Raw genomic sequence first — 16,972 nt, forward strand, 5'->3', positions numbered from 1 at the left:
ACTTGTCCTTGTCCAGTTTAAATAGCTCGCTTCCATTACAGAACTTGAGTTGCTTCCTCTGACATCACCCACATACCCCTGTGTGGCTTTGGAAGTCTTTAAATGTTTGCTACTAAGGGATTTGTTTCTATTTTCCCCGCTCCAAAGAACCGCTTTGGGCAGAGTCCCAGTGCTGCTATTGCACGAGGCCAAAAGCTTGATGGAGCTTTTCCTTCTCTTAAGTCACTCCTTGCTACGCAACCGTTTCCTGACGTGGAGCACTTCCAGCCTCTCCAAGTATTTAGAAGTTGTGAGCACACCAAGCTAGCACTTGGCTCATGCAGCCAGATGGAGGCAATGGATGACACACACCATGATTTACCAAAGTGTCAGATCAACAGGAGTGCTGGTAACTAAAGACTAACAGCATCATGAAAGCAGAAATTGCCAAATCCATTACATGAAGAAAAAAGAAAAGGCATAATTTGCATCAATACAAGTTTAACTAAGAGTGCACAAACAAGTCACCAGAAAAATGCCTTTCGGTTCTATTTACAATCTGATGCAGTTGTAAGGCAGCTATCAAAAACCTATCCTTGTATCCTTAACAATTCAAGAAAAACTCTCGGCAACTATGAGAAACATCAAGGAACCCAGCTGACTCACTGTTAATAACACCATGTTACTGGGAGGGAACTCTACCTAGAGCCATTGCATTAAAGCTGAAATAGGGAAGAGAAAGTCCTTTCTCAAGAGCAGTCAACCAGAGGGCAGAAGGATATATGTAGCATGGAAAGAAGGAAAAACATTTTGAAGATAAAGAGAACCAGGAAATGAAGTTAGGGAATAATGAAGCAAGAAGCCCAGCCAAGCAATCAGTCCACACAGGTAAGTGGCGTACACCAAACAGGCATTTCTAACCCCTTGCTGATGATGTTTTCGGCTTTTGCACAGGGCATGGATCCCTGAACCAGCCAAGCAATTCTTTCTTTCTGGTGGAAAGGTATTTAAACAGCAGCAACCAAAAACATTTCTGCAACTCTAAAAAGCAGTTCCAACAGAATCACTACAGCCCTGGCACAGTGCAGCTCCCACAGCCCTGGGTCTCCTTTAGGGGAAGCCAGAACTGTGACAAAATCAAAAGAAACATTTAAAGCAAACTCTTCTGTTTAACATGCAGGTTTTTGCTTTGTTTCCAAGTAAAATATGATGCTTTCAAAAGTGTTTCCAGTTAAGTCAGATTTTTACTGCTCATTCATATTTCACAAACAGTTTTCCCTACGGATAAAAACACTTGTGAAACACCCTTGGAAAGATGCTTCTCATGTCCCAGTAACTCTGTGCATGACAAAGGCGCTGGCTCTGCTTAGTCCATGCCATTGCTCGCAGATAGCATTCACGCTTGCTTTACCGTGCAGTTCCAGATCCAGGGCCCCAGAGCTCCTGTGAGGAGCTGGATCGCTATGGTACAGAGCATGGACTCCGTAACATCAAATCTACACGCGAGGGAAAGAAACATTTCAAAACATTGTCCCAAGCACTTCAGTTACAGGGAATCATTAAATGGATCTTCAGTCACGGCATAAAGAACACAATCCAGAGAGCTACTGTGCATCAGTGAAAGAATTCAAAGGTCAAAAGAAAGGAATTAATGATCTCCCCCCAACCCCCCCCCCAAAAAAAAAAATGTATTATATTGTAACCCAGATAGCATTTTACACATTCAAACTCCATACAGAGCTTCTCCAATCTGCAGTTTTACCACTCCAACACATGTACACACACAGAGTCATTGGTGTGTCCACCAGGAAACAAAGTGAAATTCTTTGCTCTAAGTCACAGCAAATAACATTCATCATCAAACACAATTCAGGACCTCTTGTCTTCCTGTCCTATGCTCGAATCTCCAAATGACACCAAATTCATAATTCTTCATCTGAAGACGCTACTGCCTATTTTCTGTCAAGCAGAAGCACAGAGCATCTTCAGTTTGCCACCTCCAAGGGGAAAACCCAAGTTACAGCTTCCTGCACCCAGCTCCTTGGCAAATAATGCCAGAAGATGCCAAGTGAGCTCTGGACCCCTACTCAGGGGAAACCAAACTCCATTCTGCATACATTGATTTTTCACACTTGACAGAAAGGGATGAAAAATACGCTGTAGTATATTTTGCGACACAGTTTGTGATGAAGTCATAACTACCATTATGATGAAACAGATTTATAGCATTTGATAAGCAAATTTTGAAGCATGACCAAATTAGAACTACATCAAACCATCTAGTCTAAAAAAAAAAATAATTCAGCAGTAAAACTCAGCCATAAGAGTGATCCTGTTTACTGCAGCGCTTAGCAAAGCATGCTCAGAACAAGCGTGCAGGCTGCCACACAGTAACAGGGCAGGGGATTAAGAAGGTTCATCAAGGAACCAATATTCTTCGAGCTCACACTGACAGAGCTCAAGAAGTGCAATAAGGATGGGCAGTCCCATGCCTGCTGAGAGCGTGCACTCAGGTCCATTTAGATAAGCTTTTTCAGTGTAATTAGCACAGCACATAACACAGCATATAGCTGGGAAAGGTGCCATACGGTATTTTAGGGAATACCGGAAAAGAAAGCCATATGGCCCAACACCACCACTAACTTTGCACTTCTGGACAGCTGCAGTTTTTCCTTGTTTCCCATTGTCACTGTAAGCAATATTTGTTATTCAGGCATGCATTCATACTTTAAACATTATCTGGGAAAGCTTAAGAGGGTCTATTGACCTTGGCATGTGCTTAACTCTACTTGGATGTTGGCAGGGACAAGCCTTATTTTGTGTGCTGTCTGCTGCTGGGTTCTCTTGTCAAGCTGGCAGGAATCTTGAGCCAATTAACAGGCAATTCATTAAACATGCACCCAGAATATATCCCTGTCAGTACCAATTCATTAAGCATATTCCATGGGTGATTTTTAAAAGGCATCATTTGATTAAACAAGGCATTATACTTTACAAGGGCCAACACAGAACCAAGCGTCAGCACAGAGAGCTGCAGCCAACTCTTCCGTCGTTCATCCAGAGCGGGTGAACCAAAAGACTCAAAATGTGGAGAAATTTCCTGGGAAAGTGAACAACAGGAAACAGACACTTACACTAGAGATTGCTCTGAACCAAATCCATCACTACCAATTCCGCTGATCTAACACAGCTTCTTTTTAACATTGTGTGAAACTAAAGGGGGGCACTTATCTACCCTCCTGCTCCTCCCCCCAGCACACAATTCCTTGCAATGATTCCACACGGCAAAACACAACAGACAAGAAAAACACTCTTGCCTCATCAGAAAACAGAAGTTGCAAGGCTGGGAGGCTCAAGGGGCTGTCTCTGCCATTTAATATTCCACACAGCAGCACTCTACTCTGAGAAATGATGATTCCTCCATCTGTCTCAGCTGTATCTACCAAGCATACAAGTGGGATTACTCAGGCTGCACAAAAAAATACAACTCTAAGCACGAGACAAAAGATTGTTTTCTTAAGGAAGCCATTGCAGCAAGAAGAGAATGTTCATCATCACAACACGAAAGAAAGAGTCACATGCTGGAAGTCCAAATGCTGAGTTTTAAAGGTTATTATGGAGTTTAATCTTAACTCATTCCAAACCAGCATTTTCACTCAGGCGTAATGAAACACAAACAGCATGAATAAAGCAAACTATACAGAAGAAAGAAGTGAACGTATTAATCAAAACTATTTCCAGCTACAGTAGATTTTAATTGAGCTAAAGACAGCATTAAAAGTGAGCCAGAAGCTTTTCTCCTTTCCCTGTATTAACACACTTCAGATGACATGGACATCTATCTTTTGCTGCTCACTAATGTTGATTAAAGGTTGCACAGGGGAGAAAAGGAGGTGAAGCATGTGGCCATGATGTTGAAGCTCAGTTTCACAGAGCAGCAAGAAGGTCTTTCAATGATAAAAGCAGAAAAAGCAGCAACAGCATATCTGCACAGGATTGGTTCCTGGTTTAAAACACTGCTAAGGAATTTGTGACAGGGAAAGGACAATAAGGAGGATGTGGAAAAACCTCTCATCACTCATGACAGCCCTCAGCAATTTCAGCTGTGTGTATCACACTGTAGCAGAGCACCTACAGGTATCAACATGACACACAGCGAGCACTGCAGATACACTGGCAGGTGGCAATGAGCTACCAAAGGACCCAGAAGGCAGCAGGTTGTAGGCAGCAAATATAACACCCACCACATCAATGCCTCAAAACACACTTCCTGCACGCATAGAGAAACTGAGCCCCTTCTGACATTCCAAGAGACTCCACTGAGCTTCAAAGTTGCCTCTGCAAATACCCAAGGTGTCAGAGTTCTTTTAAGAAGTGTTGGAAAAACTCATAAAAAGGGGTTTTAAGCCATATAATCAGGGAGATTACTCTTATCTCCTACCACAGTCCTGAGAACCCAGAGCTGTTCCCAAGAGCAAGAACTCGCTTTGCTAAACTTTGACTTGGAAGGCTTCCATCTCTGTGTTCTGATTTTTGTTGTGAATTGTCTATCCAAGACGCCACACGGACTCCACTCCTGCCAGCTGCTACAGAGAAAGGCTTCATTTTAGCTGCTTTCTGAAACAAAGCCTCATTTCCTAACCTTTCCCTTGTACCTCAGTGGCTGTACCAGCCAGAGGGCTTGGATTAAGCAAACTACCCTTTTCTCTCTTAAACCAGCCCATTACCAAGTGGGCTTTTGCTTATGTGCAACTGCTACAAATCACTGAACAAGAATGTTCTCCCAAATTCTCCAACATTCCTCACTAATGCTGTTTTGTGAGACAGCCTGAATGCTTTCACTTTCTCTAGGGACTGTTACTCAAGCAGTGAAGGAATATCTGTAATTTTTCACTTGCAATGAAAGCTGGTAAGGACTGATCCTTCCTCTCCCTGGTTGCTGACAGGCCTTCATGAAGCATCCTTATCTACATACATGTATATGCACATCCCCTTTATAACTTCGACTATTACCAGCTTCCCATATTTCAATTTAGAAAGATAGGAATCATAAGTCATGGAATGGTTTGGATTGGAAGAGACCTTAAAGCCCATCCAGCTCCAACCCCTGCCATGGGCAGGGACACCTCCCCCTGGATCAGGGGGCTCAAAGCCTCATCCAGCCTGGCCTTGAACCCCTCCAGGGATGGGGCAGCCACCACTCCTCTGGGCAACCTGGGCCAGGGCCTCCCCACCCTTATTGTGAAGAATTTCTTCCTAATGTCTAATCGAAATCTTTCCTCCTCCAATTTAAAGCCACTCCCCCTCATTCCTGTCACTCCAGGCCCTTGTAAAAAGCCCCTCCTCAGCTTTCCTGGAGCCTCTTTCAGTACTGGAAGCTGCTCTAAGGTTTCTTTGGAGCCTCCTATTCTCCAGGCTGAACAACGGCAACTCTCTCAGCCTGTCCTCGTAGCAGAGTAATAAATCAAATAATGCAGTAACTCATAGGAGAAACACTGCAGACCACAGCGCAGCAGCACCCTCATGTCTCTGACTGGGACTTCGCTGAGCACCCACTGGGTTCCTGAAGTATGACTCAGTACTCCCCAGTCCTGCCCAGCCCAGCACCTGCACAACATTGCACCTCACAGACAACACTCAAGTTGCTATGCAGAACCTGGCTCAGATCTGACAGACTGACAGTTCCAGCTTCACCTGAGCTATCCCAGATTTGAAACAGCTCCTGCAGAGCCAGATCAGCTGTGCACTGACCTTGGGAGCTTGGATCCAGCACTGAACCTTCATGAACAGACACCTCTTAATACCCTTCATGAAGCCAGAACAGTGAGCAAGTGCACTACTGAATCCAAGTGGAATAAATTTGGATCTGGAAGAACCAGATCTAGGAATTACCTCTGGGCTCCAGCTAATGGCAGGCAAATTCCCTTCAGCGTCTGTGCACCACATCCCCTAATGACTCCAGTTTCTACACAGTGTTCCTAAAATACCAACTCTGCTTCCACATGGATATGTGAAGGTCCAGTGGAGCTTACAGGTCTGATTTTTAGGATATGCAGAGGAAAATGCAGTGTTTCAAACCAGAGATGCCCCAGTTATAGCACAGCTGTACCCATAAAGATGAAGCCAGAAACAAAGCTCATTCTGTACTGCAGCACCACAATACCACAGTCCTGATAAACCAGTTGCTGTGCTGGAAACAAGGGCAGGAGAACAAAGTACAGGACTGCTTTAATATTGAATATTGTCCTGCAGTTCAGAATCACCTTTGTTTCTTCAAGTGTCCTGCTCTTTCATGAGCTCACTCCCAGATCAGGTGTTTGTTTTTAAACAAAACAACCCTACCCATGCCAGCCCCTGCTGCCTTTGCACTGCTGATGTCACTTACAGTGACTTTCACTGTAGCCAACCTAGCTCCCCTTTGAGACACTTCCTGCTTCCTCATGGAGAATTCTTAAGCAACACTGACCTCTAGCTAATTTTGAGGTGCTTAACCAACTCGAGTTGCTCTTTGAAAACTCTGCATCAGCTGCAAAGCCAAGATCTAATAAAATTACATGATCATTTAATGATGGAGACAGATCCCAGGCCCTTACTGTCTCAACTGATCATCCTGCAGTCCCGGAGCAGTGCAGGCAGCTCCGCAGTTGTCAGTGGGAAGAAGAACCAGCGCAGGTGATGTACTCAGTAATTGGGAACAATTAAACTAATAGTTTTCCTACTCCACCTGCAATGCTCTGTAGGAATTAAGCAGGAGTGATCCCATTTTCTTCTCCCTTGGGGTGAACACTCCTGCTCTGCAGATCAAGTCTGACACAGCTCCAGTAGATTCTAAGGGCTGGGACAGAGACAGCGTACATGCATCAGACATTCTGTTCTGCAAGCTGACACTCAATTTGACACACTAATTTATCTTGGTTTTGTGAAGACAACAGATTTTTTCAGCAAGCAGAGTTGATTATGCATTTAATTGTTCAAGTCTGAGCTGCATGTAAGGAGTACATTATTAATCTCGCCCTCTAGCGCTCTACTGCTCTTCTGAGCCATTTCCAATTTGCTTATTGAGTTGATCTCTAATGAAATACAATTTCTGGGCATAATCTCATCTCAGAAATACAATAAGTGATAACCAACTGTGTGCTCTTTCCAGCTTATTTGGAATGGAATGGAAGTTAGAAATGCTGCCTGTTTCCTAAAACATCACTACTCTTTCCAGCCTCCTCAGTGTATTTTTGACAGAGTGACTGTAGGATACACAGACAGGAAAAAGCTTCAGTGCACTGAGGCCTTCCTGGCTCCTTTCACCACATGTCTCAAAGTCCATTTATTCAGAAGTAAAAATACCTAAGCCTGTGCACTCCACTAACTCTGAAAGGGTAGATGAGATAGACTTCTTTTCAGTTTTATGATTGGTGAAATGAAAGCTTCAGAAAAACCCAGTATCAAAGAGGGAGAATCAGTTAGCTAGATTAAAAAAAAAAATAATCTGAGTTTTTGCCAGAGAAATGAACATTAGCTTATTGCAACCTATTAACCTTATGACACAGGGCAAATGAAGACAATTTCGTGCACTACAACCATGCTGTCTTATCTAAAAGAAATACATGCATTTGCGTGCTTATTGCCTTCTCTAATTTAGCTACGTATTGATGGATCATCAAATTCTCATAATGTAACACCATGCCGAAAACACTATCTGCTACAAAATTCTGTCTCCAAAAGACTCCTCACTGTAGCAAGAAGTCATAGTCACAATGAATACCAAAGATGATGCACAAGTTTGCCTGGAGCACAAAGGCAAGTCGGGTTGGTTTGATCCTTGCATCTGGAAAGTCAAGCACATGCTGAAGTCAGGTGGGGTGGGTTCCCACAGTAAAACTTTAATTATCAGGGCCCTGTAAAGTTCAAAGGGAGCTAAAAAGAGTCAGCATTGAGACTTGCAGTACAGCACAAAAGCAAGCAGCCTAAAAGAGTATAAGAGTCAAGATAGACTCATTACTGCAAAGATCAGAGAATGGACTGAAACAATTCCATCTGCTTTGGTGTGGTCAGGATTAGAATAGGAGTCTAGTTTTCATCCTCCAATAGACATTGAAAGCTGCTTTGTTGTCTTACATATTTGAGCAGAAACAGCAGTTTCTCAAGAGAATCTGCATTAGTATTCTGTCAATAAGAGCTGTTACAGACAAGAGGTCCAGAATTGCGCTGTTTTAGCAGTACTTGGATATCTATAGATCAATAACAGACTGTTAATAGACAGTGCATTCAAAATCCCATACAAACTAAGGATAAATTTCAGAGGTTTCCAGAAAACCATTCCACAGTATATTTATTTGAAATACATTTGTTAGATTACAAGATCTATGTACGGACAGACAGAACAAATAGGCATTTCTACACGAAGGCTACTGAATCCCACAGCTCACTGGTCCTCGTGTTCCATTCCCCATCTGCCCTCGCTGAGCAGCAAACAGGACTTCAGGTGTCAACGTTCTTGGCATTGTGGCTTTGGTGCTACTATTGACAGAACCAGGGCCTATATTAACTAAAAGGGATTCAGAACTTTAAACTGTAGGCACAACACCAATCACTACACTATATTTTAAGAGTTACAGTGAATAGTGAAGGTTAGCTACCCACCAACACAAGGCAAGCCAGATCAAGAGTTAACTAAATGCTGAAGCCAGACTGCCACCATCTGACAACAGCGCCTGTTCCTGGCAACGGAATACCAGGCACCTCCCCTTATTTATTTAGGTTCAAATCACATCAGAAATTCCCAATCCATTAATATGACAAAAGGATATTTTTACACCTCTTAAAACAAGCCAAATAACTTTCAGTATTAATTGCAGATCCCACAGGTAACAGCTGCCACAAGCTCTAAGTGTGTACATATGAATACAAACGATTTCATACTGCTCTAAGATTCTGAACTAAAATCACATAACATGGAACTAGACAGGAAAGCAGCCCAACTTTCAGTTTTATTTTCAGCCAAAGTACTTACATGCCGAAGCGCAACGTTCCAGAGACATAGGTCTGCCAATGAGCGCAGTAAAACATGAAAGTTCCAGCAAAACAACAAAAGAACATCCAGTCAGGGTTCGTTCCCAGCTGCACAGCAACACAAGTTCCCAAAACCACAAAGACTGCAGAAGAAAATCAGTCACATAGTAAAAAGATAAAGTGTGTATGTGTGACAATCCTTACCCAAAACACATCTAAAAGGGATCCAGAGAAGGAGAGATATTGAGAAGGCATCCTGATGTGTTTTATTTCACAGACATAAGAGATTAATACTGAATCTTAAGAAGTACAGACTGTAAAACATATATTTAAATTCATATCCATTATCAGAAGTCCCCAGTATTGAGGGTTTCTTAGCCTCCTACATTTTTATTGTATTTAACGGTATCAGACATCAAAGGACTGGAGTGATTTATGCAATTGCAGCCCATAGCCAGAGTTCCAGGGTCCCCATGTATACAAGATGACATCTATTTTTTTTGATTTCCCCCCAACCTTTTTCTGAATTTTTATTATGCCGTTAAGAAAACCTAAGGTCTGGCATTCAAGATTTGTGCTTCTCTCACCTTTAAATATGTGACTTCATTAAAGCATTCCTAAAAATTTAAAAGCATGAGAGCTTTAGAATTTAAGTAACCAAAAGCATCTACTCATTCTTTTGCAAAAGGATTAAACTTCAGGCTGCTTCGGTGACCTTGATCTACCTAGGAACTTGGACTTCTGCTGTCCTAGGGTTTAGGCTTCTTATCAGTCTTGCAATTGCTCTGTACAGATTCAATCTAAAATAATACAGAAGCACAGTCTGACAATTTCTTACAGATCATTTTTTAGACCCAAGACTGATAAAAGCAGACACAGACCCTGCTGGATCAGATCAAATTAACCACATGCTTCGTTTCTCGTCAGTGTAATACAGGAGAAGGCATACAGTTGATCAAAGGTACTGTCTGTGGAAAGAAGGCTGACTGAAAAGTTACACATACAGCGGTATCGGTTGTCTTCTTCAGTACAGAACCATTTTCCTGTGTTCCAGACTTGATCCCTGAAATAGAGTCACTTAACCCTCATACTTCAATTAAAAATGACAATACCTGTGGAAAGTGAATCACAGCCGTGATCAAACAGCTCTCCTAACGGAGTACTGCTATTTGTTCTTCTCGCTTGTTTTCCATCTATGGCATCCAGAGACTGGTAGATGAAAAGGCCACATGCACAAGCAATGTACGCCCAGGGAGGTGCCTGAGAAACAGATATGACAGTAAAAGATTTCTTTAAACTTGAAAACAAAAAGCCTTCAGTTGAACTCTCTCACACTCTACCACAGTGTTTTTTCATTTGTGCACATTCCTCATCAGATGCACAGACCCTGTGGTAGCCCAGTCGCTGGTCCTGTGGGGACAGCCAGTGGGGGTCATCAACATGAAGTGTAAATAAACCAGCGACAGAACTGCCAGCCTGGATTAGCAGGTACATCACAGCTTGTACAGCAGGAAGCTCCACTGTACCTCTGAAAAAGATTCAGTACTGCGCAATCAAGCTCTTGTCTTGCTTCTCTTTCCCGAAGAGGTATGTGTAAGTTGTCCAAGGGATTGAGAAACCAGAAAATTTTTAGTCCCCAAACTGTGCCACTGTAGCACAAACCCTGAGCTCGTTTGCACAGCCCCCAGCGAGGCGCCACATACTGAACCCCTGCCAAGCACAGGGCACTGCTGGCCTGCAGCGGCACTAGGGAACTGCCTCACCACAAAGTGCCCACGCTTCCACAGTGCATGTTTGCTCATTACGTTTTCTGAGACTCGGAAAGCTCCAGTGCTCCGCAGCACAGCACCAACCAGTTTTTGTATTACTGAGTAACAGCAGCTTTGCCAAATCTCCATTAATAACCCTTCATATTCATGTCCTGTATGACAACTTTATTTCTACAGAAACACAAACACCAAGCCCCTGCTAGACCAAAGACTGCAATTCAGGCTTTTTTCAGTATTTGAAACTTTAAACCACTGTGACCACAAAAGCCAGAGGGCTCCCATTACTGTCATAGTTTATACATCCACAAAACTGGTATTATTGGGTATTTTGCAAGCTTCTCATTCAACACACTAGAAAGTGAACATTCACAAGCAGCGGTGTTTCACAGACCATGTCAACAAAGCCCAAGTACAGCTCAGTAGCTCAATCAAGCTGACTGTCCTCTCTAAGCACTGCAGTCCAGCCCCTTTTGGTCTACAGAGCCATGACTCATTTGTTGTCCATCAACTATGTATTAAACAGATTTCCTTCTACAGCTTGCATTGTTCCTGCTACTGCATTTGACTAAACCAGTTCCTTCTGCCCCAAGAGCTGGCACCATGCTCTGCTTTTGGCATTGTGTCTGTACCAACCAGCAGGAGAAGAGAGGCAAGGGGGAAATGAGTCACCTAACAGCAGAGCACCACACTTAGACAAGGTTTGGATGCCACAGAATTCCATCTCATGATACCATTTCTATTTCTCATGTATAGATTTATACACAATGTTTATGTTCACTTTAGGGCCATGCAACTATTCCATGTAAACTTAAAAAAAAAACAAAAAAACCAACCAAACAAAACCCAAACCAGGCTGCTGGCTTTTCTTTCTGAAATGTTTCTTTCATCGCCAGTGCAGGGTTTCTACTTAAACACAGAATCATGGAATGGTTTGGGCTCAAAGGGACCTCAAAGCCCATCCAGTTCCAACCCCTCCCACTGGCAGGGACAACTCCCACTGGAGCAGGGGTTCCAAGCCCCATCCAACCTGGCCTTGAACACCTCCAGAGATGGGGCAGCCACCACTGCTCTGAGCAACCTGGGCCAGTGCCTCAGGAAAACATTTCTTCAAGACCTCAGCTCTATCTCCCTTCTTTCAGCTGAAAACCCTTCCCCCTTGTTCTGTCCCTGCACTCCCTGATAAAGAGCCCCTCCACAGTCTGCCTCTATCAAAATGTTTACACGTTATTTGTATCTGCATGAGATTCCACAGCTTCCTCTCCTATCCAAATCTTCTTCCCTTCTTCAAAACCACAACAATCCGGGTACCCCTCCATTGCCCAGTGCTTTGCCAACTCGGGCCCTCACAACTGGGCCAGCAGTAGAATTTGTATGTCATGTTCTTTTGGCTGCCCCTGGTAGCTGTGTTCCCCTGGCTACACCTTTCCTCAGCAGGGAGAGACAAGTCGCTTTTGGAAAAAGTGGAACTAAGACTGAGCTACATGAAAGAGACAATTTACATCTGAAAGGAATGGTGCTTTCAGAAAAAAAAAAAACCCAAACAACTCTGTTTCTGGAATGTCAAAGCCCCATTTCCTTCTCTGAGAGCTCCTTGACACTCCAGCAGCACAAGCTCACAGCAGCTCCACCACGGAGACATCGCTCTCCCTCTCCATGTCTCCCTCTCTCACACGGGGCTGCAGTGCCATATGGTAAGTCAGAGCAGGCTGAAAGCTACGGCAGCACAAAGCTACTCTTCAGCTGAAGTGAGAAGATAACCTCATTCCCTATCACAAAGTAACTCTCACACCGTTAAACATAAAACGGCATTTAAACACAGCAGAGGACAGCAAACACGACAGCTTTATTCTTCAGAAGTTTAATGACCCACCAAAGCACAACTGTACTCTAAATGTTAAATTATGCCCTGGTTCAGTGGCCTACACCAGCTGCTAAGCTGCTGAAACAGAGCTGGGCTGAAGTCTCTCTATCAAATCGGATTTCTCAGTCCTGGCCCCAGGTAAAGCTGCTATGGGAGCAAGTGCCTAATGAAAACCAAGCCACACAACAAAGCTACCACCTGAAAAAGAAAGGGGCTGCTCTGAGTCTTCACTGCTAATTCTCACTTTTCATCTTACACCTGCCAAACGCAAACAATTATGGGGAAATCATCTACTCTAACAGAACTCTACAGGAGGCAAACATACCTTTGCTATGTCCAATGGGGACACAGATGCAGCGTGTGGAATGTACCAAGCCAACTGGGTTTTTTAGTCTGGGTAGAAACAGAGTCCACTTGACTATGAAGCACTCTCCCATCAGCTGGGAGACTTGGTTATGAAGGAGTTCAGATACATTAAAAGCGAGAACTTACAAGAGGCTATCCAGCTATTAGGCATGTAACACATTTTCTGTACCAAATAATTCCCTTTCTCAGTGCATACAGATATGAGCAGCTTTTAGGATTTAACACTGAAGTGACAAAACTTTTCTAGTGCACTAAAATTAAAGTCTTTAAGTGCCTTATGAGGCAACTGTGGTGAGAGAGGAGTCTTTGAAACTGGTAACTTGAAATGCCTTGTAAAGACTTTGATTCCCTGAAACCACAAATTACAGGCAGTTAAGACAGTTCTCCAGAGGACTGGTCAGGAGCTTTTAGTGCATTCAGAACAAAGAATAAAACCACTGACTTTGATCCAGCCTTCTCACAGCAGAGTTGCTCAAGAGCAGAGCTTTGTGATCCCAAAGCTCATCATAGACTGTATGCAGGGCCCTGCTCCAAGCTGCATGTTAGCAGGAACTGCCAAGGCCTGTGGCAGATGAAGGTGTTCCTTTATCGCAGTAAGCTGGGTTTAGTCACACAACCACGGCGGAAGTGGCCAGCCTTGATCTCTCAGGCCACACCACTTTGGAGCTCAGCCCCGGGTCCGAGCTAGAGTTCCTCACCGTGTTGCAACCCTAGCTGGGCTCGTGGGCAGAGCCAGCTTGCTGCCAAGCGAGTCACCTTGCACCTCTTGTCATGTGGTAACTCGATCAGAAAGTTGAAGGTGACTAACCCAGGCACCAGCAGAGAAAGTAAACAGGCAAAACTACACCTATCACGCACGGCAGCTGTGAATCCATTTCTTAGCTGTCTGCACATGCACCCAAGCCTCACAGGGTTGCAGCTTTCATGCAGCAGGTCCTTCACAGCTGCAGCCAAACAGCTATTTTGGCACTGGACCCCATTTCATACAGCGCACATTGGCCAGAAGAGCTGATGTTTCACTCAGCAAGCAGCATGCTGACCCCAGCATCCACACACGCCCTTTTTTGCATGCAGATGCTCATACAGAGGCACCCACATCGCAAATATTCATAGAGATCAGCTTAAATGTACAAAACCTGTGGGCTGACCAACAAGAAACAGTTCTCCAAAGACAAGAACCCACCAGAAACAGGTGCCTGCTGCTACTAGGTGACAGCAAACAAAACCAAAGATTGTCAGAGTCCATAGCTTACCTGTTCCGTAGCTGTGGGGCAGTAATATACTAACAGTAGAGTTGTAAATATATTTATTGATAGTCCAATTATGGTGATGAGATTTGGAGCAATCCAGGCAGGAACTCTTCCAACTAACCATTCCCAGTAACCTTGCATCATGGGTTCAAGCAGGGACCGTCCAGCACTCCGATATTTATGTTCTTCTAACCGTTTCAGCTGGTGCTTTGATAGGGGTGGTGTTGGCAACTGAACCAGTTTGCTTAACATGCATCCAGCAGCAGGACCGTGGCCGCAACCTGTGGGGGATTCCAGGTGCGACTCCCCATATCGCCTCTTTATGTTCCGATACCCACTCATGGATTAGGCTGCGTCAAGATCTGTGTGGCAGGTAGCAGCTGTTAACGGAGAATCATAAGATCCTGCAGCATAAAGGGATGAGACACACTGAAGGTGAAAAGACAACTGAGATTTTACTAACGTTCCAAGGCACTGCCCTAATGAGCATTTCATTTGTTACCAGAAAACCAAGAAGATTTCATAAGATTTCTCCCTTAGGAAAGAACAAGTTGCCCAGGGAAGTCATAGCTGCCCCATCCCTGGAGCTGTTCAAGGCCAGGTTGGATGAGGCCTTGAGCACTCTAATCCAGTGGGAGGTGTCCCTGCCCACGGTACGAGGGTGGAACTGGATGGGCTTTGATATCCCTTCAAACCCAAACCATTCCACGATTCTACATTTGGAGAATTGCTGAGGCAAAGACAGGAAACAAAGGCCCTCAATACAGTTAGAAACCACTAGGTTGCACTTGTTTACTTTCTTTGCTGCCAACTGAAGCAAAGATCCTGCCTGCAGTCACCAGCCTGAACCTCAGCAGCAGAATCTGACACCACACCACCAGCTGATATTATAGACTGAGGTACAGGCAGGTCCCTCGCAACTCTCCTGTAGGAGAGCTGGCTGTTCCCAACAGAACATACCACTTCAGCTTGTCAAGCGACAACAGTAACTGTTGCTCTGTACTTGTAGTGGTTTTAGTTTAAATGGCTTGCAGCAGCATTGCTCTTTGGTGAATCCGAACAAACATATAAAGGTAGTTATAAGCTTATTTTTTCATACCATTGTTCCTTATTTCAGTTTCACTGTGGCTTTTTTCTTCTCCAAATTTAACCCAGTTTAGGTGAAAACTCATTGCCTATTTGACTTTAAAGATATGCAAGAAACACACAGGAACCAGAGAGCTCTAGCTGGTCAGAGACAGCCTACAAGCACAAGGCAGCCTGGAAAAGAAAGCTTAAGAGTCAGGAACAGCATTTCCTGTACAAACAGGGACCCCCATGATGTCCCATGAAAGCAGGTGACCAGGAACACACAGCTATCCATACAAATGGGAGGGGAGGGGAACAGTAGAGAAAAGGGACTAAAGAGAAAAGTTTGATGTTTCAATAAAAGAGAAAAATTGATGGCTGTGAAGCCCAGTATGTAAGCCTGAGAAGAGGAGATGACAGCTCTTTCCAAAGCCATCAGCAATGCACACACCAGGCAGGGAAAACAAACTATACAAATCAAAGGTCGCTACTGGCACAACAGCAAGTGCTCTCATTTGCGTTCTCCACAGCTCAATTAAAGCAACTTCTGACAGCAAAAGGCTGAGAGAGAGAAGCAGAGCAAAAGGCAGAGAGCGCTGTCAGTGGAAGGTGAGGAGAACGTGAGCAAACAGGGCCTTGATAAGTCCAGGATAAGCAGACTCACAACTGCTTCTGTACCAGGAGATCACCACTGAGTCACCTATGTGGTCCCTGTGGGCGTTGTCCCAGATGACCAGAAAGCCTGTTCCAAAACAGAAAGCAATACATGCTTCCTCTCCTACTATATGGTTGCTCCCCTTGAGAACAGAAAACAACCAGAGACCGCCTCACAGAATGTGTCGGAAAGGGCCTCAAAGCCCATCCAGTTCCACCCCTGCCATGGGAAGGGACACCTCCCACTGGATCAGGGGCTCCAAGCCCCATCCAACCTGGCCTTGAACCCTGCAGGGATGGGGCAGCCACCACTGCTCCGAGTAACCTAGGCCAGGACTTCCTCAGCCTCATCGTGAAGAATTTCTTCCTAATATCTAATCGAAATCTTCCCCCCACCTCCAATTTAAAGCCATTTCCCCTCATCCTGTCACTCCAGGCCCCTGTAAGGGCCCCCTCCCCAGCTTTCCTGGAGCCTCTTTCAGCACTGGAAGCTGCTCTAAGGTCTCCTAGAGCCGTCTCTTCTCCCGGCTACACAACCCCATACCTCCCGGCCTGGCCTCACAGCAGAGGCGGCTCCAGAACAAACAGCCCCGCCCGCTCGGGGCCCGGCACCACGGAGGGCAGAAGGGGCCCCCCTCGTGCCCCGGCCCGACCGCGAGCCCCAGGGCCCCGGCCCCGGCCAACCGCCCCGGCCCGACCGCGAGCCCCCGAGCCCCAGGACCCCAGCAAACCGACCCGGCCCGACCGCGAGCCCCAGAGCCCCGGCCCCGGCCCGACCGCGAGCCCCAGGGCCCCGGCCAACCGCCCCGGCCCGACCGCGAGTCCCAGGGCCCGGGCCTGGCCAACCGCCCCGGCCAACCGCCCCGGCCCGCACCCCCCGCCCAGCATTTACCTCAACCTCCCTGCACCGGGCGCTGCTTTACGCCCCTTTTGCGACGGCCGCAAAGGAGGCGGGAGAGGGCGGGGAAGGTGGGAGAGCGGCTGTGGGAGTGGGCGGCCGTTAGGACGGTGGGCGGGGC

At 45.3% G+C, this 16,972-nt stretch overlaps 1 protein-coding gene across 2 annotated transcripts in view; it reads right to left on the reverse strand.

The window, feature by feature from the left end:
• Positions 1–16,918, reverse strand: part of CEPT1 (choline/ethanolamine phosphotransferase 1) — a 32,523-nt gene extending 15,605 nt beyond the window's left edge. The window contains exons 1-5 of one of the 2 annotated variants that reach the window (XM_069875644.1): positions 16,846–16,918; positions 14,235–14,635; positions 10,098–10,245; positions 8,987–9,128; positions 1,391–1,475 (exon numbers count right to left, since the gene is read on the reverse strand). In XM_069875644.1, coding sequence (XP_069731745.1) covers positions 1,391–1,475; positions 8,987–9,128; positions 10,098–10,245; positions 14,235–14,573 — 714 coding nt within the window. In that variant the 5' untranslated portion in view covers positions 14,574–14,635; positions 16,846–16,918. The remainder of the gene's footprint in view (positions 1–1,390; positions 1,476–8,986; positions 9,129–10,097; positions 10,246–14,234; positions 14,636–16,845) is intronic. The other variant, XM_069875643.1, reaches the window with a different exon arrangement.
• Between the last annotated feature and the right edge of the window lie 54 nt (positions 16,919–16,972).

Source organism: Phaenicophaeus curvirostris, chromosome 24 (genome assembly GCF_032191515.1).
Source record: "Phaenicophaeus curvirostris isolate KB17595 chromosome 24, BPBGC_Pcur_1.0, whole genome shotgun sequence".
NCBI classification, from domain to species: domain Eukaryota; kingdom Metazoa; phylum Chordata; class Aves; order Cuculiformes; family Cuculidae; genus Phaenicophaeus; species Phaenicophaeus curvirostris.